The 23484-nt window shown below is 42.7% G+C and overlaps 2 protein-coding genes across 9 annotated transcripts in view; one reads left to right on the forward strand and one right to left on the reverse strand.

Moving 5' to 3' along the window:
- Window positions 1-66: 66 nt before the first annotated feature.
- LOC146359057 (WD repeat and coiled-coil-containing protein-like) lies at window positions 67-17646 on the forward strand. Of its 3 annotated transcripts, none has more exons than XM_084826486.1 (4): window positions 67-304; window positions 3476-5391; window positions 7251-7368; window positions 12332-17646. In XM_084826486.1, the coding sequence occupies exons 2-4, from the start codon at window positions 3499-3501 to the stop codon at window positions 12622-12624; spliced, it is 2304 nt and encodes a 767-aa protein (XP_084682612.1). In that variant the 5' UTR covers window positions 67-304; window positions 3476-3498; the 3' UTR covers window positions 12625-17646. The 3 variants fall into 3 exon arrangements, with proteins under 3 accessions (XP_084682612.1, XP_084682614.1, XP_084682613.1); XM_084826488.1 differs by having other exon boundaries at window positions 111-304; window positions 12400-17646; XM_084826487.1 differs by having other exon boundaries at window positions 111-304; window positions 7254-7368.
- A 1454-nt stretch (window positions 17647-19100) lies between these two features.
- The window catches only part of MFSD2B (MFSD2 lysolipid transporter B, sphingolipid), a 63116-nt gene continuing 58732 nt past the window's right edge, over window positions 19101-23484 (reverse strand). For all 6 annotated transcript variants that reach the window (XM_084826496.1, XM_084826490.1, XM_084826499.1 and 3 more), the window contains 2 exons: window positions 21783-21959; window positions 19101-19289 (listed from right to left, as the gene is read on the reverse strand). In XM_084826496.1, coding sequence (XP_084682622.1) covers window positions 19232-19289; window positions 21783-21959 — 235 coding nt within the window. In that variant the 3' untranslated portion in view covers window positions 19101-19231. The remainder of the gene's footprint in view (window positions 19290-21782; window positions 21960-23484) is intronic.

Raw genomic sequence — 23484 nt, forward strand, 5'->3', positions numbered from 1 at the left:
ATCAGGTATAGACCAATCGGTGGGCAGAGCGCCGGTGACGAATGATCATAGGCGGAAGAGTGACGCGAGCGCTTGGGCTGGGATCCCGCCCCCTTTACGTCCTCCCCCATCGAGGGCCGCCTCCTTCCGAAAAGCCTCCGAAGATCAGCGCCCCTTCCGGCGGCTCGGGGCAACGGCATGGTGCCAAGCAGCTCTTCCTCAAGCCGAGCGCCTGCGCCCCCGGGAGCGTGTTGAGCACCGAGGGGGCGCAAGAAGAGGCCGATGTCGCCGGACCGAAGGACAGCCGGAGCGCGCCCCTGTCGAGGTAATGGAGGAGCGGGCAGACCCGAATGGGCAAGAATGGAGGAGGAGGCGGGGCCGAAGCGCCGAGGCGGCTCAGGTGGGTGGAGGAGGGATTATTTGGTACGGGCGGGCCCCAGAAGAAACCGAGGTGCTCCGGTCACGGGTCGTCAAGGGAGGAGGGCACTTGTCCGCTCAGAGAAAGCAACAAACCCACTGACCTCTCCTCTAGTTCAGCCCCCTTTTCTTTTCAGTCCAATCCCTCTCGCAGCCTCGCGTCCCCAGATGCCGCTGGAGTGCAGCTCCTACCATCCCTAACCATTGGCCATGCTATCTGGGGTTGATGGGAGTTACAGTCCAACAGCATTTCGGGACCTAAGGTTGGGCCAGGGAATCAAGGCGTGGTGCAAATACCAGAGACATCCCGGTTGGCATTTAGCAGATGGTGAAGAAGTAGGTGTGGAAATACTATCAGAAGCCAGTGTAGAAATGTAATAAATAAATAAATAAATAAATAACCCTTTCTTAGTAAGAAGGAAGGTTGGCAGATCTTGAAAAATACAAATTCTGGTATCTCGGTGGGGCCTACACACACAAAAAGCCCTTTTCATTCTGTTCAGAAGATGGTGTGTTCACCTTTTGCATGTGCTTGGAAATCCCCTTCCGCCAAGCATTACAACTCTACACAAGGTACCAGGCTAACGCAAATTAACCTAACACAAGTACAAAGCAAGAACAAAGTGCGTACACAGCAGAAAAAGCTGAGCAACTGAGGCTGGCTACACATCAAGTCACACAAGAATTTGCAGCATTCTACAGGAGGGGCAATCCTAGTTGTCCCGCATGTGATAAAGTGGCCTCTGACCCATCAGAACTTATACCACAATAAATGTGTTACTCTTTGTATATGCACTATGTTACTAGGAAAGGGTGTATTCAGAAGGCATTCCAGAAAACATTTACCCATTTCATGATGGGAACACTGGCTGACAAAGACAAGTGAAGGTCCATGGCAGAGCATTCAAAACACATGCAAAGCAGGTCACTCAAAGTGTGCGAATCCACAGACAGGAAAGTCATAGTCCACCTTATATAGGCAAGAAATTAAACATTTAGAAAACATGTATGCATTGCACATTTCTCCCACCCCCTATACGCTCTGTCTCTTTCCCACCCTTTCGTCCAAGCATGGCACAGTGACCAGATTCGCACGATCAGGGAAGGAAAACAAGACACTAGCTTTTTTTCCTACCCTGCATGTGCTGGCTGTGCACTGCATAATTACCCTCGCTGGGCGCAGTTTACAAACCACTCTACAACCTTAGAACAAGCCATGATGAGGGTAATGATGGCAATTACGTGACACGTGACTGGCACACGGGCAGGAGAATAAGCTATGGTGGCTTATTTTCCTTCCTCGATCATGCCTACCTGGTCACACACACAAAACCCTCACTCATTTCTATACTGCTTACCAAAACACACACTTTGACTTGCTTTCTGTAGCGTGCACATAGGTTTGCTGCGTCTTCCCTCAGACCTTGGGTGCTGCTACTGCATACCTCTCACTTCTATTCTGTTGCTGCCCTGTCTGAGCTGTATTGACTCAGCAGCTGCTGACACTTGTCCTTGCTAAGTAGCGGAACTGGAAATGGTACCAGGGCATGGCTGAGTGGAATGAGCCACCTCAGGCAGGTCACCTTGGTTTCTCTTTGCTGCTTCTGCTTGCCTGTCCTCCTCCAGTTCCTCAGTGATCCCTGAGCAGTGTGCAAGGCAGCCAGCCAAACTTCTCCTCACTACCACATGCAGTGAGGAGATCCAGGCCAGAAGACAACAGTCAAGCATGTTTTGTGGCAGTTGTTTAAATTGCTTCTGTATTTGCTTGGGCCTTCCCAGACCCAATATGCATGCATGTAGATGCTCCCAAACCAACAGGGCTGGATATTTTGGAGTTAGGTGGTAGCTTCAAAGTGCCCTCTCTCCTCCTCAGCTTCTTATGCTTGAGCTATTTCACATACCATGCAAGGCAAGCTTGGGTTTGACCCCCAGCGTACCCTCCCTCAGCAGGGAGTAGCTGATAATCCTGCCTCTGTGTTGAGATTATCTGAATGACACCAACGTTTGCAGACACATGTTTGTCAGATACACGATTTACATTTTTAGGTGTACATCTAAGATATTCTAAGGGTATACTTAAAAACATAATGTGTGAAGAGGGCCTCATACTGACCAGGGCATGATATTTACCAAAACCTTCTGAGGCAGAAGGGAAAGCAGGCTAGTCACATTTAGGCATAGAAAAGTTCTCCAGTTCCATGCATAGGTGCAACCCCATCTCATAAGTGCTGGAAGTGGCCCTTATTTGGAATTTCTCTCAGAAAATCCTTATCACTTCTCTTGGTCAAGAAATAATGGAGAAGTGCTGATTAACTGTTTCTCCCGCATCCACTGAAATGTGGCTGTCAAATGTTATCTCACTTGATAAAGTTATTTATTTAAAATACTTATACCTCGTCTTAATACAGGCCAAGATGAACAACAACAACCCAATTAAAACAACAAGCAAAGGCCAGAATAGACTAACCAATCAATACAGCATATTTTTTGGAATTATTTGTAGAGAGCAGGAGAATGTGGTACCGAATCTTTTTTTAGTTTGACTTTTTTGTTGATTTCTAGAAAAAGAACGAAAGGTTGTTAATGAATGGCATATCGTCTGTTATGCTCTAAATATTGTCTGCTATGCTTTAATATATTTGTTATGTATTGTGTAACCAAGGGCCACGTTTGATTTTCCATTTGTACGTTATTGATATTTGTATGAACAGTATGTACACTAGGCAGTTTGTGGAAGACCAATTCTTCTCTTTTAACTGGCTGTTTTTAATGACCAATGTGATGTTAGCGTTAACTATTCAGAATTAGGCTTTCAAAGGTGAGTACTTCAGAAAAGGACATAACAGTAGCCTTGCTGGGTCAGGTCAAAGATCCATCAAGCCCAATATTCTGATCTCAACGGTGGCAAGCAAAATGCATTTGGGAAGCTCACAGTAATAGACAAAACAGAAGAACTGTGCGTTGCTCATATCTGCTGTGTATGATGCATTTTTGTTTGGCCTTTTGTATTTTATATCAGTATATGGCAGAAAGGCAACTTAGCAAAGAAAGTTTAAAACAATGTTTGTTTTCTTTACAGATGTGTTCTGTTAGAACTTAAAGATGGAGCTGGGGAAAGGTAAATTGCTGAGAACTGGCCTCAATGCCTTATACCAGGCCATCCATCCTGTGCATGGGATTGCCTGGACAGATGGAAAGCAAGTGATACTGACTTCTTTATACCTACATAACGGAGAACCTAAATTTGGCAACTCAAATGTTGTTGGTCAGTTTGAACACGTCCATGGACTTTACTGGGGTCCATCATGCACTCCAGATGTTCCTGCACTCCTTGCTATTCAGCATAAAAAACACATCACCATGTGGCAACTGTGTTACAGCATTTCTGAAAGAAACAAACTAATGGTTTACCAAATTAGTGAAATTAGTGAGCTGTTTCCCATACTCCCTCAGGGCTGTGTGTGGCATCCCAAAAAAGAAATCCTGGCCGTGCTTACTACGCGGGACACTTCTGTACTGCACTCAGTTCGCCTCAACAACTCCAGGATAAAAGCGGATATTAAAGGCACTGGTCTCATCCACTGTGCTTGTTGGACTGAGGAAGGTGACCGTTTGGTGGTTGGGATAGGCAGTGCCCTCCATTCCTATATTTGGGATGATGAACAGAAAACTTTACATGCATGCTCGTTTTGCCCAGTATTTGATGTGGGTGGCTACATCTGTTCAATTGAAGCAACGTTGAGTTCTCAAGTGGCCGTTGCTACTGAGCTCCCACTAGATAAGATATGTAGCTTAAACGCAGGCATTTCGTTTGAAATCCCACCTGAGGTTGTTGGAAGCTCTGCTCCCTCGCAAACTACTTCACTGGGCTGTGAAGAAGAGCTCTCTGTTGATGGTGGGAAAAAGCTGTCAGACCAAGACAAATTTAGGCCTGTTGTAAATTCAGCTTCTTCACCCGTGGATCTGACCCATGTCCCTTCCAGCAAACAGCGATCGGATAACAGTCCTCTCATTCATCTGAGACCCAAGGATTACCTAACAGGAAGTGGCCAAGATGCTTCACACCTGATCTTGGTGACTTTTGAAAGAAAAGTGACTGCTACCAAAAAGGTCAGCATCCCTGGCATTCTGGTCCCAGATATAATGACTTTTGACTCTAAAACTCAAATTGTGGCCATAGCCTCCAACACCTGTAATATAATCTTAGCTTACTCTTTAACTTCATCTCACTTGCCTAACATTCAACAGATTCAACTGGAGAAAAGTGAGAGGCCAAAGGGACTGTGCTTCCTTACAGATAAACTATTGCTGATATTGGTTGGGAAACAGAAATTAACAGACCCCGCTTTTCTTCCATCTTCACGTTCAGACAAGTACATTCTCCGTTTAATGATCAAAGAAATTGTAGGCAAAGAAGGTTCTGCACTTTTAGGGGCTACCCAGGTTTGCTTTACAAACGTACCTGTTAAAAGAGAGACCATAGAAACTCATTCTTCAGAAACTCACCCACTGAGTGATGGATTGCTGCTCCCAGGTTGCACCATTATTCAGTCTCCTCGAAATGGAAGAAAACTCATAGAAGAAATTAAGAGCCCTGGTAATGAGCAAAGCCTGTTGACGAGTGTGGTTGACTCCAAAGAGAAAAAGGTTTCCAAGGATTTCACTCAGGTCCTGGAAATTTTGGATGTTGAGCCAACAAATCGTTCGCTGGTTCTTCAAGAACTTGAGACCTCTTCAGGATTGTCAAATGTGACAGTTTCACCAAACAAGGAGATGCATAATTCTCGTGAAAGTTCAAATTCTTCAAAAACTAACTTATTGCGAAGTGAAAAAGAAGCCAGTTACATTTCTAAAAATCTAGAAAGACTGTGTAGCAGCTTTTCAGAACTGCAACAGCAGCTTTTTGAAGTAACTGAACTCCTGAAGTCTGGGAAAAAACCTCTGCCACGATACCCATCTTCTCGTGAACCCTCTTTTGTGAACGTCATTTACCAGGTAACCTTCAGACAAAAGGTATATGCATTCATGAATTTCATGGTTACCAGCTATGCTTAAAATACTGGTCATGTTTCTTCTGAGAAAAGTGTACCTTTGTACTGGAATTTTGTCTCCATAAATCACTGAAGGGAGGCAAATAATTTTCCTACCAAAATCTAGCATTGTGAAGCTGTTCTCACAGAAAGACCTAGGAAGACAGGGGAGATGCAGGCCTCTAGAAATCCCTCACTGGGGAGGCATCAATGTCATTGGGAGCTTTTTTGGAATCTTCATAGGAACATAGGAAGCTGCCTTAAACTGAGTCAGACCCTTGGTCCATCTAGCCCAATATTGTCAACACTGACTGGCAGCAGCTCTACAAGGTTTCAGGCAGGAATCTTTCCTCACCCTAACTGGAGAAGCTGGGAATCGAACTTGGGACCTTCTGCATGCAAAGCATGTGCTCTATCACACTGAGCATGTATACAAACAAAAGGGCTGGCCATGCAACAAAGTCTAAAATGTCTAAAATGTAGTCCAGAAGAGGTTGGACGTTTCCCTGGGAGCTCCAGAAATGCTAATTAAGAGTGAGCGTGATGTAGTGGTTAGGGTGGCAGACTAAAACTAGGGAAACCAAGGTTCAAATCCTCACAGCCATAACGCTCGCTGTGTGACCTTGGGCCAGTCATTATCTCTCAGCCTAACCAACCTCACAGGGTTGTTGTGAGGATAAAATGAGGGAGGGTGGGGAGAAGAACCATGTATGCCAGCCTGAGCTCCTTGGAGTAAGGACAGGATAAAAATGAAAATATCTATATACCTGGTAAACAGGACTATATCTGTATGCAGCACCTCTTGCACTGACCAGCAGATACCTGTTCACAAGTCACAGAGTATGTGCAACTTTTTTGATCAGGGGTGAGAAGAAGGTAGATATGCATTTATTGTATTTATTATTTATTTAATGCATTTCTACACTGCCTTTCTGCCAAGTCACCCAAGGCAGTTTACAGTTTTTAAATACTGAAACAAACATTATGAAAAAACAAAAACAAAAAAACCCCATCAGAACAGTTCTCTTGTTTAACCCAGGAATTGCCAAGGATGAGTGCCAAGAGCAAGCCATTTCCGATTCCAATTAACAACTCAGGTTCCTGTGTTATTTCATGATGTGTGAACCCAAAAATGATGGATTAAACAACCCCGAGTTAATCTAACAATTGCCCGTGGTTTGTTGCTGGGTTAACTTTGGGTTTGCATGTCACAAAACAACCCAGGAACATGCCTTTTACATACAAACCAGGTCAATGACTTCCCTGCCCAGCCGTAAAGTATACTGCTGAAATGAAGAAAGCCAGGAGTGGCTATTTGTTGAAGGACCATGACATCCATTCAACTCTGTTATGCCAAATAAATCTTTAAATTCTAAGTGTGTGTCTTTTGTACCACAGTTTGGTTGGTGGATCTTGGGCTTGTGGTAAATAAATGAAGTCTTCTCATCCCTGTGTTTGATGGCAGTTGCTGTCAAATTGGACTGACTGTGCTAGTCATCTGTTAAGGGCAGTGAAACAAAGAGGTGGCCTGGATTCAATTTCCCCACCCCTTGCCAGCACAGACTGAGCTGACCATAGTGATGGCCTGGTAGGGGGTGACTTATCCAGAGTTCATCCTACAAGTATCCCCATGCATGTAGCCCTGAGTGCTGGATATAAGGTTTTTGTTTTAACTCCACATAGCACCCTTACATAAGCAAAACCATCCAAGCAATATTATATCCATGCAGATCAGCCTCGTTGGAGGTGGGTACATATGAGCAAGGAATGAAATTAAACCGCCATGAACACGTTAGTTCGAAAATGTTTCTTCTTAATTAACAGAAGGATTCTTCTGGAACGGTTACACCTGAGAAGCGAGCTGTTATGCTCTGTGACGGTAAACTTCGTCTAAGTGTAATCCAGCAGATTTTCAATTTGTGTCTTGTTGAAATGCAGCATGGTAAGTTCTATTTGTCAGAACTACAGTATTTACTGAAAATATTAAATTTATCTTAAATAAGTCAGTATGCCAGTGTTAAAGTTGATTTCTATCAAAATTAAGATCTGGCATTTCCAGATATTTCCTCATATTTTTGTTTATAAGAAGTGCGGGTGCCAGAAACCTTAATTTTATTTCTAGCTAGAGTTTCTGCTTTTCAGAAAAATGTTTGGGTACTGTATATTAGGTGTAGTCATTTGTATTGCTGTTTTAGTGCAAACAACATGAAGATGATGGGAAGTAATCATTCTGCTCTATTCTGCACTGGTCAAGCTGCATCTGGAGTACTGTGTCCAGTTATGGACACGAGAGCAGGGCTACCAGGAAGGTGAGGGCTGTGGAAATCAAGTCCTAGGAGGAACGGTGGAAAGAGCTGGGTATGTTTAGCCTGGAGGAGAGAAGATGAAGGGGAAACATGATAGTAGTCTTCAAATATTGGAAAGGCTGTCATGCAGAATATGGAGCAGACTTGTTCTCTGTTGATCCAGGGGGCAGGACTAGAACCAATGGGTGGAAACTGCAGGGGAGCAGATTTCAGCTAAATGTTTGGAGACGCTTCCTTCTGGTAAGAGCTGTTTTGACTGTGGAACAGACTGCCTCAGGATATGGTGGGTTGTCTTTTGCTGAAGGCATCTAAGGAAGGCTAAGCATCCATCAGGGAAGCTGTTGTTGCAAGATTCCTGCACTGAGCGGGGGGGGGGGGTGGACTAGATGACCTCAAAGGTATCTTCCAACTCTGTGATTCTGTAATCAACTATTTTTAGCATGGAAAACCCAGCAAGGTGGTAGATTGAAAAATACATTTAACACTGACAAATAGTCCTGTGTAAAGACTAACCAATGTATTTTGCCATTAGCTTTGATGGGCTAGGCCACACTCCATCAAATACACTTCTTCCAGTGTATATTCTCCAGCAGACTGAACATTAGAAACAGGAACATACAGAGTGTGTCAAATGGAAAACTGGAGCTAATGCTCAAAAATGTGTCTTCTATACCCTGCCAGTATAAAAATAATACTAAGTATAAAGACTATGCAGTGATAAATGGCACAGAGGACACAGACTACACAGAACACACAAGTATTCCTTTTCTGGTTACTGCAATGCTAAAAATAGTTGATTACAGAATCACAGAGTTGGAAGATACCTTTGAGGTCATCTAGTCCACTCCCTGCTCAGTGCAGGAATCTTGCAACAACAGCTTCCCTGATGGATGCTTAGCCTTTCTTAGATGCCTTCAGCAAAAGACAACCCACCATATCCTGAGGCAGTCTGTTCCATAGTCAAAACAGCTTTTTATCCACTACCACCCATTTTAACTCCACAACAACCTGTGAGGTAAGTTAGGCTGAAAGATAGTGATTGTCCAAGGTAATCCAGTGAGTTTCATGGCTTAGTGGCGATTTGAAACTGGTCCAGCACTGTAGCTACCATTCCACAGTAGCTCTCATTCCCACCATTGTGACATATTGAGGAATTTGTTATAGTATTTTTTATTATACATTAGTTATTTTAAAATTCCACAAGATATTACAATGTTTTTCATTGCTCTAGGCAAAGGCTATAATCCTCATTTACATATGCCTAAATTCAAGTTATGTAGTAGAATCTTAAGTGCACGTGAAGGGGTTGTAGACAAATTTAAACATCATGGTAGCTACATGAAGCATGTTGTAGCTAAGGGATTTCAGTAGTACTAGATGATGTTGTCACATGTAAATCACTCCTCAAAATAAGTGTGGCTAAGAAGTTGCAAACTGGTGGATTTCACCACGCTCCTCAGCTTTCCAGTAGTAGATATTTATGGGCAAGTCTGAATATGCATTCCTAATTTGGATATGGAAGTAAGAGTCTGTGTGCATTGTTGCAAATTAATTAATGCAGGGGATCTGATTTGGTGATGTGGCAATGATATACCATCATATACAGTCTTCCCAACCCAGCTAATGAAAAATAGATCTGCTGTTGAGGGGAAAGACTGTTTCTAACAATGGAGTAATCTCCAGAGAGTTTCCCATTTGGCACCGTGTGCACAAGTTCCTGTTTCTCTGCGGGCTAATTGTTATCCTCACAAGCTTCTACTCATGCAGTCCTCATGATTGGGACAAGCGTTATTTTCACATCCTTTAGAAAATCAATAAATGCAGACCTAGGCAATTTAACAGTGCATCAGTATACAGAAGAGGAAATAAAGTACGTCATATTCCACAACATCCAGCCTGTCCTCATGGTTTAAAGTGAAACATGCCCCATTTGTTGGAAACTAGTGAATGACCTTTAACTTTAAGAAATAAATAATAAAGGAATAACTTTAAGAAAATGTTTCACCACTCTATTCCAATAGGCAGTTATATTATTGCTATAAATAGTTGTTTTCAGATTTATTCCACATTATTCAAATATGAAAATATATCTTGTAAATTACTACTTGGCCTAATCTTGTTTGCATAATTTTAGTGTGACTTGTTACTTTGTATATAGAAGATGTGATATATACAGGCTTGTTTGCTTTGCTCAAAGAGATCTTTTGAAAGTCTTGCATGGTATTTAGTGGCATTAAGGTGAGTTCAAATAAGGCATTAAGTGGAAAGATTAAAGGTTCAGATGATTGTAAGCTGCAATCTTGTCGTGATGTCATTTGCAACACAGCGTTACATAACCACTAAATGGAACCATTAGTAAGAATGGCATTGCTAGCCGATCCAAAAATGACTTGTAATGCCTGAAGCCACAGCTTTGATGTAAAATATAAGTACTGCATGACTGCTAACAACTGCTACCTGGCCAAGCCAATAATAGTTTTGAAAGTATGCTCCTTTTGAAATACCAACAGCATGAAGAACCAGAGATTTGGACCTGCCCATTTTATCCCCATTAAAATATACCTTTCTGTAGGAGGTGGTTAGGAAAAGCTGTTTACTGTCCTTCACACAGTGCATAATTAAACTGTGGAACTTTCTGCTACAAGATGTAATGAGGGCTGCCAATGTGGATGGCTTTAAAAGGGAATTAGAGAAATTCATGGAGAACTAGGCTATCAATTGCTACTAGGCATGATGGCTGTGTATGCCACCTTCAGTATCAGAGGCAATATGCCTCTGAATACCAGTTTCTGCAGATCATGAGTGGGAGGGTGCTGTTGCGCTCATGTCCTGCTTGTGAGCTTCTCATAGGTCTTTTGTGTCTTTTATATTCTTATGTACTGGCAACTTCTATAATGATGCCCCCTATGTCTGCCTCCCTATTCCTCTTGAACTGCTTTGCTGGGGTGGGCATTACATGTATATCCCCATCCTCCCTCCAAGGAAAGCTCAAGAGTGGCACACACGGTTCTCCTCCCCCACCCCACCCCACCCACTTTATTCTTGCAGTGCAACAGAGGCACTATTGGAAAGCTGAGCAGTGTCATGCTTGTGAAGCCTATGAGCTTTCATTTGAGAGAGGGAGAGCCCCCAAATGCCTCTTCCCCTTTGGAACGGCATAAGGGGAAATTGCTGCTGTTACTGCTTTGGGGAATCATCAGTGTTGCTGTGACATCAGCTGTTATTCCACCAATCCCCACATTCATCTTAGATGTATCTGCATGATTAGCAGCCCCATCCCTAACAGAAGTGCACCAAGAAAAGAGCTGAAGATTGCCTAACAGGCACGCAGGCAAAGAGGGAGAGAGGAATGTGAGCATTCCTGTGTGAGCAGCAAAGCAACACAACTGCTGTTTGGAAGCACAACCGAATGACAGAGCAGAACTTAGGGAAGCAGGAACAGACCAATTACCTTTATGTGAGGACTTGCTCATCTCTATGATATGTTTCAGTCACACTCTGATCCTCCCCCTCCCCTGTTTAGGCATCTCACTAACATTGCCACATCAGTGGGTTGCACCTGAACAGGGATACAGGGAAGAGGGCCCGGAGCAGAAGGCAAGGAGAGAAGGAGGGTGAAGAGTGAAAAGGTGGGGCCAAAGGCTGCTCAGCTATCGGCCGTCTTTGTTGCCACATACACATTCCTACCATTTGAGCGGCATTTGACTAGCAGTTGCTAATCTCCTCTGTGAAAGATTGTCTTTTAAAAAAACAATTCATTTCTATACCGCCCAGTAGCTGAACCTCCTTAAGAACACAAATGATTTCTCTCTCAGATCAACATGTTTCCTCTTTGGTGTTTATATACCAGCTTAAGCAATGGTTCAAGAACTTTAGATTTCTGCAAGAATTTTTTAAGTTATGGGCAGCCAAACTGCAGCATAAACAGTGGGAATTCATGGCATCTCTCAGACAGCAGGAGGAACCATGGGTCTGGCTATGGCATAGACTCCAACCTCTGTACCTGCTTACATCACCAGTGCCGCACTACTGCTTGCCCCTCGGCTCTGTGGACTAGAGCCAAAACCAGCCTGGCTGTTGGTGACTAGACAGTACTCAGTTAATGATTGGTTTCCCAGTACTGCTTTTTTTCTCTGCTTCCGAGTGAATTTGGACCTTAATGCCCACTGGTGACCCACATGTACTAGCTATATTAATTCAGAGGCTATACTGGCTGTATTGTGATAGCACTGTTTGTACAAGAATGTGCAAGACAGGTAGATACTATGCAGGGATTTAGCTTGACTGAAATGCATGTTGCTAAGAAATCTTGTTAATGTAATTTTGATATAAACTCAGTATAAACATCACCTGTTATCTAAAGTTATGTCAAGGAGTATTTATTACCAATTTTTTACAGGCAAAATTAAGCTAAAAATGACTAGAGAAAGGGGTATACAGTTCCAGCTCTTGTACAATATATCGCTGTTTATCCTGGTATTTCTAAACTTAACCTTGAACATGGGAAGGAGCATCATCTTGTCTCATGCAAAAATGTATTCAGAATCACTCATTTTCTATTATGTTCCGTGAAAAACTGTATCTGATCTCTTCCAATAGATTTATCCTGGATTGTTCTCAGTGCAGACAATGAAGGTTTTATTCCATTAACATTTGATGCTCTGCAGGAGATAGTCATAAGAGATGCCAACGCCAACTCTAATGACAGCAGCACTAATTCTTCCAAAACGCTGGACGCTGTCAGTTCTACAGGTGGATACAGGAAGCTCTCCTCCCAAAGTCTAGATCTTGCTACCAGTTCTACTGAAGTACTGAGAGAGCATTCTTCCCATAGCCTAGTAGGGAGCACCAATTCTTCAGGCAAAAACAGCACCTCTTCACAACCAAGCTAAAGTGGTTCAGCCCGGATGGTTTGTTAGTTGTCACTTGGGACTGAAACCTTTCACTGTGCATAATTAAAGTTGCGTTTTCACTGTATGTCGTGCATTGTATGATATTTCACTGTGCTGTAAATGTTGCCATGTATTGCCTGCTTGTTTTTCACAGTTTACCACTCCGTGCAAACTGCAGATCATTTCAGCAAGCAACAGTATTTAAATTATTCATCTGGTACAGTTTGCAAACGAAGTTTGCATGTTTACTCAGTCTCTTCAAGCCTGTGTATTAAGTTGACTCAACAAATGTATGTTTTTAGATTATATCACCAACCATGTTTCTCTACTAAACACAAAGTTCAATATTAGCCAAAGCATAAAGGGGGGGGGGGGGTTAGCCTTAGGATTTAAGCAGGCAGAGTCTCAGTGGCATGAATAGATGGATGTTGTTTCTAGTGATTCTAGAAGTAGAAAACAACTGGATCATATTTATTACTGTGTCATACAACAAAGTCCTGCAGCTGCAGTTTCTGCATCATTGTACTAATGCAAATTTGTATTTTACCTGTGCCTGTTGAGAATGCTATGCACTTGAACAATTTGTTTAGATCAATTTTCAGAATTACTAATTAATACCAAAGTCCTTCAGATGATGAGAGAACCTGCATCTCAACTTAACACATCTCAACCTAGTCTTCCTTCAGAAGGGTCCAAGTGACATGTTTACAGCATGCATGCACAGAAATAGCTCTAAGCTATAATCAAAATAATAAATTTATTTCATTCATAACAGCTGTGAAGGCCATTTGCTGACAATTCTGACATGGTCATTACAGTCATCACACCCTAGTGGGTGAGGTTCTGAGCTGATTTTTCAGTACAAGTGGGCTCCTTGCAAGAGGAAAAAAAAGGTGGAAATATAATAATTTTTTTCAGGTGGGACCTCAATGTTACACTATATCTATACCAGCCTTGTAATGCTGTTTAGGCCTCTTGGCAGCAGTAGGGAGAAAAAAAGATACATTTTTATTTTCTCAACCAACCATTCTGCTTTTGTGCTCTAGAGGGCTGTCAGACCCCAGTCTGCATTTTTTAGTTATATAGCAGAAGGGTGTGTGTGCAGTTCTGGAGAGCAGGAAATGTGAAAGTTGTCCTTTTTTTTCAGTGCCTTCTGCAACATCCCTTTATAGTAGGGGTGTGGTTTAAGCTCATGTCATGCACCCCCCCCCCCCATTACAGGGTACTTGGTATAAGCTCTTAGGAATCTGAGCGGGCTATCTCCTCTCCTCTGCCCTCCTTCCCCACCCTCCAACTGACACCCTAACTTAGGTGAGAAATGGATGATAAAATTGTACATTATAAAATGAAGTGTCATATTTTCTTTTTTCTGCCATTTTGTTTTGTTTCAGATGTATTCAGTCAAAACAGTACAGAACTGAACAAACCCCAACGTTCAAAGTTCAGTTTTCAAAATCAACCACACATATTCCAGTTGCAGGCTTTCATGGACATATATGGTGTAAGAGAGAGGACGGGGGGGGGGGGGTTTGCATCAGTTAAAATAAAATGAAGCTTTTAAATTGGACACAATGAATATTTGTTACCATTGTACATTTTCACTCGACTTTCCAGATATTATCTTAAATACACCAGGCCTTTCATGCCACTTAAGTCAATTTCAAAATTAAAAACAGATCACAATCCTATCGAAATAGGCGGCCACCTCTGAACTCGGAGGCGACCACCTACCCAAAGCAGGGCAGGAGAAGCATGGAGGAGATCGTTCCCTCCGTGCTCCTCCTGCCCTGCTTTTTCGGCTAGACAGCTGATTGTGGCTGTCTAGCCGTGGGACGGAGGTCAGAGTGGGGGAGGAGGCTGCTGTACGACACATAGGATGTGTTGTACATGCAGCTACACCCTCCCTGCCCTGGAACGCCCCCAGCCACGCCCCTTTCCAGCTTCTCTGGGCGCCTCTTGCGAGCGTGGAGGAACGGGCTGTTCCGCCCTGCCTCCAAGGCAGCGCGGAAGTGGGGGGAGGTCAGTTCTCTGTGAACTGACCTCGGAGCACCAGCTCCGAGGTCGGTTCCCGGAAAACAGCATATCCTATGGCCGTCTAGCCGCCATAGGGTTGCTCCCTGAAGTTACAAATACTAGGCATAAATCCATACTTACTAGTTTAGCTCTGTGAAGAAGCAATTCCTGCTGTCTTCCCAGGGCTGATGAGCTAGACATCTTGGGTTCCATTAGGACTGGAGCACAGCAGAATGATCTGTTGTGGCAGCCGTTTACAGTGCTCTGTGTAACGAAGTCTTAGCAGCAGTTTTGAGATGAGAAGTTTGGCAATGGGTTGGCAAGGTGCCTGAAACACAGTTCAACTGTCATCACTGACCACCTTCAGTGCACACACCCAGGGGAGCACTGGGCACATTCTCGGTTGTGCTCTCAGTTCTAACAGTCCCAATAGGCTTGGATGTCATGCAGTGAAAACAGATAATGTACTTTAAGCCTGCCCTAGAATTCCCTGCAACGAAGTAGGAAGTTTGAAAATCCCTAGGGTTACCTTTACAGCGTCATCTTTGAGGCTCCTCAAGATGTACAATTAATCATGTATTTGATAGAATTACATCTCCACAAAGCTGTATGAGAAATGTTTTAGCTTCCCTGCCCCCTTCATTCTGTCCCATATATGTCTCACCGAAGTATTCCATATTGGGTTTTAATCTATCTCCTTCCCGGAGAAATATGTCCACAAGAAATGAGAAATAGCATAGTTCACAAATGCAATTCCTTGACATCCTGAGAAGGGCAGGCAGGCTGCACTGGCTGTTGCATGAATCATAAATGAAATATAGCTAAACCTTTCCTAAGTGGCTACTTTGCTTTTAAGATCAGTACATGCAGTGCCATCATAAAATGCTTAATCTAGGTTTTTATATGAAGTGTGGTGTGACTAATTGAGCTTCCAGCATCCTTGCTATATAATTCATTACAAAATGTGCTGATTATTTGGTGTTAAAATAGTTCTGTACTTTTGTTTACTATTGAAAATTGATACTTCACATTACAATTTATATTTCCCAGAGGGTAACTGTGCTAGTGTGTATATTTTTATAATGTATATGTTACACACACAGCAATCTATATTGCTGAAGATGTGCTTTACTACGCCCTCAAATGAAACCGCTTGACAGTGTTCTCCAGATTCATTTAACAAAAGACCATTCTAGGAAAAAGGACTGAAGGCAAGAGACACCTCTGATTTAATTTATTTATTTTGTTGGTTTATCTATAATAGGCATGAGGTAAGCATGTAGCAAATACTGTGTATTATCAAATTATTTGCAATATATTTTAATCCAGGATGAGGGGCAAATTTAAGATGAAAATGTAACATCAAGTACAGCAATGTAATTCTTTTTAAAAAGCAAGTACTTCATATAAAATACAAGGTCTGAATCCAATTTACAGATACTGTATCTTTCCCCTTCTGCCAAGGGATTCAGAAGGGCAACTGGGATTGCATCTAAACATTAAATCTTTGGGCAAGGCCTCTGTAGTGGTCCCAGTATCCACTACAAAGCTAGGAAAGATGAGGGATGTTAAAGAGTTCTCTGTAAGATGAAATTTAACACCTGCTGACTGCTGCTTTAATTGTACAACCCCCTATTCTAGCAGATTTGCTTCTAACTCTGCAATCAGAAACAATCTTTCTAAATTAACATTGTGATTGTAGTAAACACTTATTATGGATAAATGACACATTGAGTAATTCTGTAACATATTCGATAAACTTGCATCATGGGAATGGGTACGTCTGTATATTTTTAAATGACTATTTATGGCACAATCCACCAGGAATATCTTTTGTATAACTCCTACTGAAAATAAACAAAAATCACAATAAGAACACTGCTTGGTTCCTGCACAATTTCCATTCATTTCATTTGGCCTAGTAAAGGAGCTGTTCCCAATGAGCTTTGTACCAAATAACTTAAATGTACCAATGCTAAGCCTTAACAATTTCTCCCAGCCCCATGAGTGCTTTTAAACTTAAACTTTATAAAATATATTTCAGTTCAATAACAAAAATAAACTCTTCCCCATTTTCAAATATACTCAATACATTTTAGCTGTAAGAATTTCCACTTTAGGGTTTAAGATACCCTTATATAGGTCAGTCTGAGAGAACCTGCTCTCCCTTATTTAAAAAAAACACATTTTTTTCTGCAAGCAGCAGAAGGAGTTGGTGCAGTTTTAGACCTCATCACTTCAGGCCAGCATGGGCAGATAGTTTGCCACGTCCTCCCCCCCCCCCTAGATTTCTTAGTTACACTATACACTGCATGTAATCTTTTTAAGTCATTAAGCATTTAACTGGAGAGTCAGTTTATGTATCTACAAGCAGGGAAAGATGACACATGAGCAACTTGCTCTTGTTTTGTACCAATTTCCATGTAAGGACTGACCCCAACTTGATAGTTTCGATAACCTGTACTCACAAAACAGAACCAAAATATTATATCTGGTGTAAATGTGTAAAACCACACTGAATGGAAGTTGGAGGCACATCAGGTGACAAGATTACTACATTAGGAGAGACAGTATGGCCAATATACCATCTGCATAGATAGACACAAGCCAGTGAATAATCATTCCTATCCCAATGCCATACAAAGGGCTAATTTACATTATCTGGCAGTTTCTGTGAAATTCCTCAGGAGCACACACAGCTGTCACTGACCTCTTGGGTGGGAGGTATTCATGTGGAGTCTTTTCTATGGACGTGTGCCTCCGTCTGGAGGCTGTACACACAGCTGCTGCAATTTGTGGTCACAGTGGCTCACAAAGGGGCTGCTGCACTTACAGAAAGTGTGCTCATTGCATGCCCAGCACCCAAAATGTAAGTGCCGGTTTACGGAACCAATGGCTCCGTGTGAACATCTTCTGGCTACAAAATCAGTGGTAGCCCTGTGCACTCCTGCAGTACTCACCTGAGTCCTGCTTGATAGTGTTAAATGGCCCAAACGATTCATGCAATAACATCTGAAAGTCTGACTTGCAGGATGCTTTATTTCTGTTCCTTCAAATCAATCAAAGGTGGATTACTGCAACAACGGTGTACCTGGAATAATACTATTTTTGGCTCCATTAGCCTTTGTTCAGGAACCTACCTCCCAGTAGCCCTATGCAGGCATTTCTTCACACGAGTAAGATTGCAGAGAGGAAGTGGGAATGAGCACACTTGCCCCACCCCCTCCAGCGCTGTCTCCATCACCCTTGACAAGTCAGAGGGCAACTGTCTGCAGCAGGAAACCTGCTCGACTTGCGTAGGCTCACCATGTAACCTAGAACCCTGGAAACCCAGTGCTCATTCAAGTTTCCTCTCCATGCACGATCTTAATCACAGAAAGAAAAAACACCTGCTTAGGGCTAGTGTGTACTGTATGTAGTTATGCAATGAAGTGGCAATAGTCTGAACCCTCTACTTCTGAGTAGTCACACTCAACAATATTATACCCAGGTAAATTAATCATGGAGCTGTTCACTTGGAGTAACAAGTTTCCAGCATTTTACAGGAACACGGCCTTGCACTCAGAGCTTTGAATTTTCAGACCATCAAGGCCAAATGTTGATGGATGACAAATCCCATTGCTTTGTTCATGGTTTTAACTTGGAAGTTTAGATAGGCTTCCTTTTTAATTTAATTTAATTTTTTAAATTAAAAAGCAAATGGAAAGTGAGTTGTTAATTCCATTAATATCTGGCAATGCATTTTTGCACATGCCACCTTTAACAGGACATAACCATGAGCGTGATACAGATAGTAAAGTATTTATTTTAGGAAGTGTGTCCCATTCTCGGATATGATGAAGCCACGAAGACCACATTTTAAAAATATGAAAAACTGGCACTTCCAGGAGCGGGTAGGGAAAATAATAATTTTTCAAAATATTTTATATGGTTCTAATCAGTTATCACATGAACAAGTGAAGGGGAATTCTGTGACCAACAGACATTATAGATTTGGAGAACATTATTCCCTATAGTTCAAATGTGGTCATTTTTTTTTTTTTAACGGAGTACTATCTACTTTCTTGGTGACAGACCATGGGGTAACACTTAAAAGACTTGTGGCACAATCCTAATGCATGTTTAGACAGAAAAACTCCTACAACTCCTAGCATCCCCCAGCCAGCATGAATATGGCTGGCTGGGGAATGCTGAGAGTTGGAGTAGTTTTTCTGTCTAAACATGCAAGGATTGCACCCTTAGCCTTGTATCTCCTGCAAAGCATCATGTTTTTAGGAATGTACAATCCTTCTCAATAGAATACTGTAGCAGTGAGTAGCTGTGGATCAGAGGAAAGAGCAGAGTGCCATCTATTGCACCTCACAGGCAGTTCTGGAGCTTCCAATACAATAGTGTTATATGCATACAAATTCTAAGCACTCCTCTCCAAACTATGCTCCAAATTATCATGTTCTGAATCAATGTTGTTGTGATGCACAGATGCTTGTACTGTCTCTGAGACAAAGGCTTCATCGGGACAAGGCAACAACCTTCTATCCCACTAAGTGCTGCTTCTACCCGGTTAGGTTTCAGTTCCCACAAGCCATTCAAGATTTCAAAAGGAGGTGGTTTCTTCATTCTGACGGCGATTTGTGCTCCTTGGATGTTTCTTCCTATTTAAAAAAAAATGCAATGAAATTGAACATGAGGAAACGTTGTTTCTGTGCCTGGCACAGTAATAAAGATGTGAAGGAAATGACATCTACAATGTCTGGCCCCAGACTTTCTGATGCTGTGTGTCCGAAAGGGCTAACTTTCAGTTACGTATCACCTGACAACTTTCCTGAGGAGTCAGGGGCCTGGCAGCCACTGTCCCATGCTTTCGTAACCTTTAGACCTGACTACTGCCATGTGCTTCACATGGCCTAGCCCCTGAGTAGCGTTTCAAGTGTCAGCTGGTGTAGAATATGACTGCTCACCTGTTAAAGGAACAGGGAAGTGTTGACGTGTTCTGCTGCTTTTCAGACAGGGCTGTTTGCACAACGCGACAGCCCACCATGGCGAGGCTGCGGCATGTGCGGGGCGCATATAGTGCCTTGCATAAGTATTCACACACGCCCCGTTGACTTTTCCACATTTTGTGGTGTTACAACCCAGAATTAAAATGGATTTAGTTGGGATTTCTTGTCACTGAACTACACAAAATAGCCCATAATGTTGAAGTAGGGAAAAATCTACATATTTTACAAAATGATTTACAGATAAAAAACTGAAAAGTCTGGATTGCATAAGTATTCACCCCCTTTGCTGTGACACCCCTAAATAAGCTCTGGTGCAACCAACTGCCTTTCCCTTGGCAACACCATCCCCTTGGTGAAGCATAGTGGTGGTAGCATCATGATGAGGGGATGCGTTTCATCAGCAGGGACTGGGAAACTGGACAGGACTGAGGGCAAGATGGATGGAGCCAAATACAGGGCAATTCTAGAGGAAAACATGATTCAGTCTGCAAGGGACCTGGGACTAGGGCGGAGGTTCACCTTCCAGCAGGACAATCACCCTAAGCACGCATCCAGAGTTACATTAGAGTGGTTTGAAAACAAGAACCCGAATGGCTTAGAATGGCCCAGTCAAAGCCAAGACCTCAATCTAATTGAGAATCTGTGGCAAGACTTGAAAATTGCTGTTCACCAGTGGTCCCCATCCAACCTGACAGAGCTGGAGCAATTTTGCCAAGAAGAATGGGCAAAAATTGCAGGATCAAGATGCACAAACCTAGTAGAGATTTGCCCCCAAGGACTCACAGCTGTAATTGCTGCCAAAGGTGCTTCTACCAAGTATTGACTCAGTGGATACTTATGCAACAACAAATGCCAGTTTGTTTTTGTTTAATTAACTTTTGTGCCACGGTAAAAATATTTTGCGCCTTCCAAGTGTTAAGTATGTTGTGTAAAATGGTAAAAATGTAAATCACATCCATTTTAATTCCAGGTTGCAACATAACAACATGTGGAAAAGTCAAAGGGAGTGAATACTTATGCAAGGCACTGTATGGCTATTTTGATTATACAACCCTCACTTAGGGGTTGTTGTGTCAAGCGAACCTGGCAAGCATGGGTTATGTGAGGGTTAAACAACCCTCGCATAATCCACGGTCTGCTTTAGGGTTATGTGAGGGCTGTTTAACCCTTGCATACCCCACGCTTGCTGGGTTCGCATGATATGGCAACCCTGAGTGGGAGTTGGATATGCAGCAGCTCATGTTGAGTTAAATAACCCACAACAAGCCATGGCATGTCATCCAATCCTGGTCAATGGGTTGTATCCAACACTGGTCTAACTTAAGTCCCATTCATTTCAATGGGTCTGCTCTTAGTAGGACTAACATTGGAGACACAGCCCCGTATTATTCCCAGGTTAATAGTTTCCGAATCCAATGCAAAATGTTGACTCTCACTTATAAAACTTTAAGCAGCCAGAACCCATCATAAATCAGGGAGTGCCTTCTTTTGCAGGGGCCTAACTACCCTTTAATCTCCACAAGAAAATGGCTCCAACACTTTGGAGCCAGCTGCTCCCTTACAGATCCCTAGGCAGGAATACAAGACTGTTTTGTCTAGACCTCCTTAGTCCAGTGACAGAGCACATGCTTAGCATACAGGAAGCCCCAGGTTCAATCTCTGGCTTTTCCAGTCAGCAATGATCACAGATAGCAGAGACGGGAAAGACCTTCACTTGCTTGAAACTGTGGAAACGTAGTGCCAGACCATACAACTACTAGGCTAAGATGAACTAGGGGTCTGACACAGTATAAGATAGTTTCATATGTTCAGTTGGTTGAGCTCTTCGAGAATTGACCTGACAGTTTTAATAATCAAACAGAACTTCTTGTTTCATGGATGATACAAGCTGCCTGGAGTTGTTACGGAGTACAACATGTAAAAAATATATATACATAATAAATGCTGGTATTCAAGGGATCTGACATGTGACATTCAAAGTATAAGGCCTTGATTTCTAGATCAATATAGGGGTTCTCTATATTTAGCATAATATATTTGGGCAACAGAGTGGTTTTTCACTTTTGCATTAAAAATAGCACGCCTCATTTATCCTAGAGAACATGTAGCAAATATTAGGAGAAGCTGTTGTTGGTACAAACTTACCTTAGCTTTTCAAGGGCATATTTAGTTTCCTTTCGACTCTTCTCAGTGATTGGGTAGAACACGAGTATGAATAAGCCTATGAGTATGAGAATGGGCGGGACTGCACCAATCAAGATTTTCAGCACGGTAGCAACACTCTTGGGCTGTTTGCACACCCCTGATTCGAAACCTGCAAGTCTATGAAAAATTCACATAGCTGATACTGTCATATCTTCATACTGTCATGGACAGATAAAGCTCCTCCCTCCCAATTTGAAGTTCGCCCTCATTTCTTCCTAGTATTTTACTGGTTCCTTCCCCAGAGACCAATCAACACTCAAATACATGTCATTCCGGGGGGCGGGGGGAGATCTCCACAACAACGGGAGGAGAAGCGAATGTAGGATTACCCAGATTTTTCAGGGAATTGGCTTTGGTCTGCACGGGGCTCCACGAATGAATGCACCATACCATTCTAGGTCACTTTACAGTAACATACGTCTGGGCAGGGTGGGGGGTTGGGGTGAACATCATCAGACTGGCAGAGGTTGAACAGCCAATGCAAGAAGCTTTCCCCAACACAGCTGCAGCCTTCTCCCTCCCCTGAAGCTCCCAATGCTGCCAAGGAGCGAAGCTGCGAAATAATTACTTCTGAAAAGCAAGGAAGCAGACATCAAACACACACAGCCTTGACAGAGTGCTTCACAGCCTTTAGGAGAGTTAACTTTCTGACTACTTGAAGCACTGTGGCTCCAACCATCCCCCTTTCTCCATTCCCCTGAAGTTCCTGATGCTACAAAATAGCGAAGCTGCAAATTAATTACTTCCAAAACGCAAGGAAGCAGACATCAAAGACACGCAGCTTCGACATAGCTTTAGGGCTCCTGAATGCATTGTTTTGATTCACGGAAATCTCAGTAATTTGGGGAGTGCACATTTTGGGAACAAGCCTCATTGACCACAATGGGAGTTACTTCTGAATACACACACATATATTTGTGCTGGGAAACACAGGGACAGGAAACACGGGGACAGGAAAACCCCTTGACCTGGGTCACAGTGAAAGGCACAGCCCTGGGCAGGGCTAGCGTGCCCAAAATAAATGTGGGGGTTGGGGCACACAACAACCATAGTGCGGAGAACCTGACTTAAGGAAAAGCATCTGACTTTTAAGTCGTCTCAGGAAATCTGTTTTTCCGCGAAAAGCTTCAGGGTGGCTGTGAGATGCCAGCTTGCATGTGCCCCGAACAATCTCCAAACACAGCCAGCTTGCAGCAAATCGCCCGTGGAGACACCCCCCAGATCTGAGCAATGCAGACATTAAGGACTTGCAGAAGAAAGCATTGTGCAAGGACTGCTAAATGGCTCAGGAAGAGAATAGTGTCTTGATCTCTATCAATATTGGCTGGTTCCTTCAATCCTGCTCATCAATATCTGTATTCTGCAGCTAAAATCCTTGGCAAACCAGCTTCACTTTCTGGAATTAATCTGTTTCATCCTGTATATAAACACATTTTAGGGTGAAATCTTATACACGTTTACACTGAAAAAGTCCTACAACTCCTATAGGAGTTTTTCTTTCTCAACATGCATAGGATTGTGCCCTTGAACATAAATTTTTATATCCAGTTACACTTGTTGGAATCTTTAACCAAAGTGCAGCACAGCAAACCATCGCAACATGCATAGGATTGTGCCCTTGAACATAAATTTTTATATCCAG

The sequence above is a fragment of the Heloderma suspectum genome, chromosome 1 (assembly GCF_057233095.1).
Source record: "Heloderma suspectum isolate Gila_16-S chromosome 1, 16-S_ref, whole genome shotgun sequence".
In the NCBI taxonomy this organism is placed as follows: Eukaryota; Metazoa; Chordata; class Lepidosauria; order Squamata; family Helodermatidae; genus Heloderma; species Heloderma suspectum.

What these genes read in the sequence shown, in the direction of transcription:
- LOC146359057 (XM_084826486.1), top strand. Translation starts at nt 3,499, where the DNA reads ATGGAGCTGGGGAAAGGTAAATTGCTGAGAACTGGCCTCAATGCCTTA. An exon ending in TTGTGAACGTCATTTACCAG is followed by an intron (nt 5,392 to 7,250) that starts GTAACCTTCAGA and finishes CTTAATTAACAG; the next exon opens with AAGGATTCTTCTGGAACGGT. An exon ending in TCTTGTTGAAATGCAGCATG is followed by an intron (nt 7,369 to 12,331) that starts GTAAGTTCTATT and finishes CTCTTCCAATAG; the next exon opens with ATTTATCCTGGATTGTTCTC.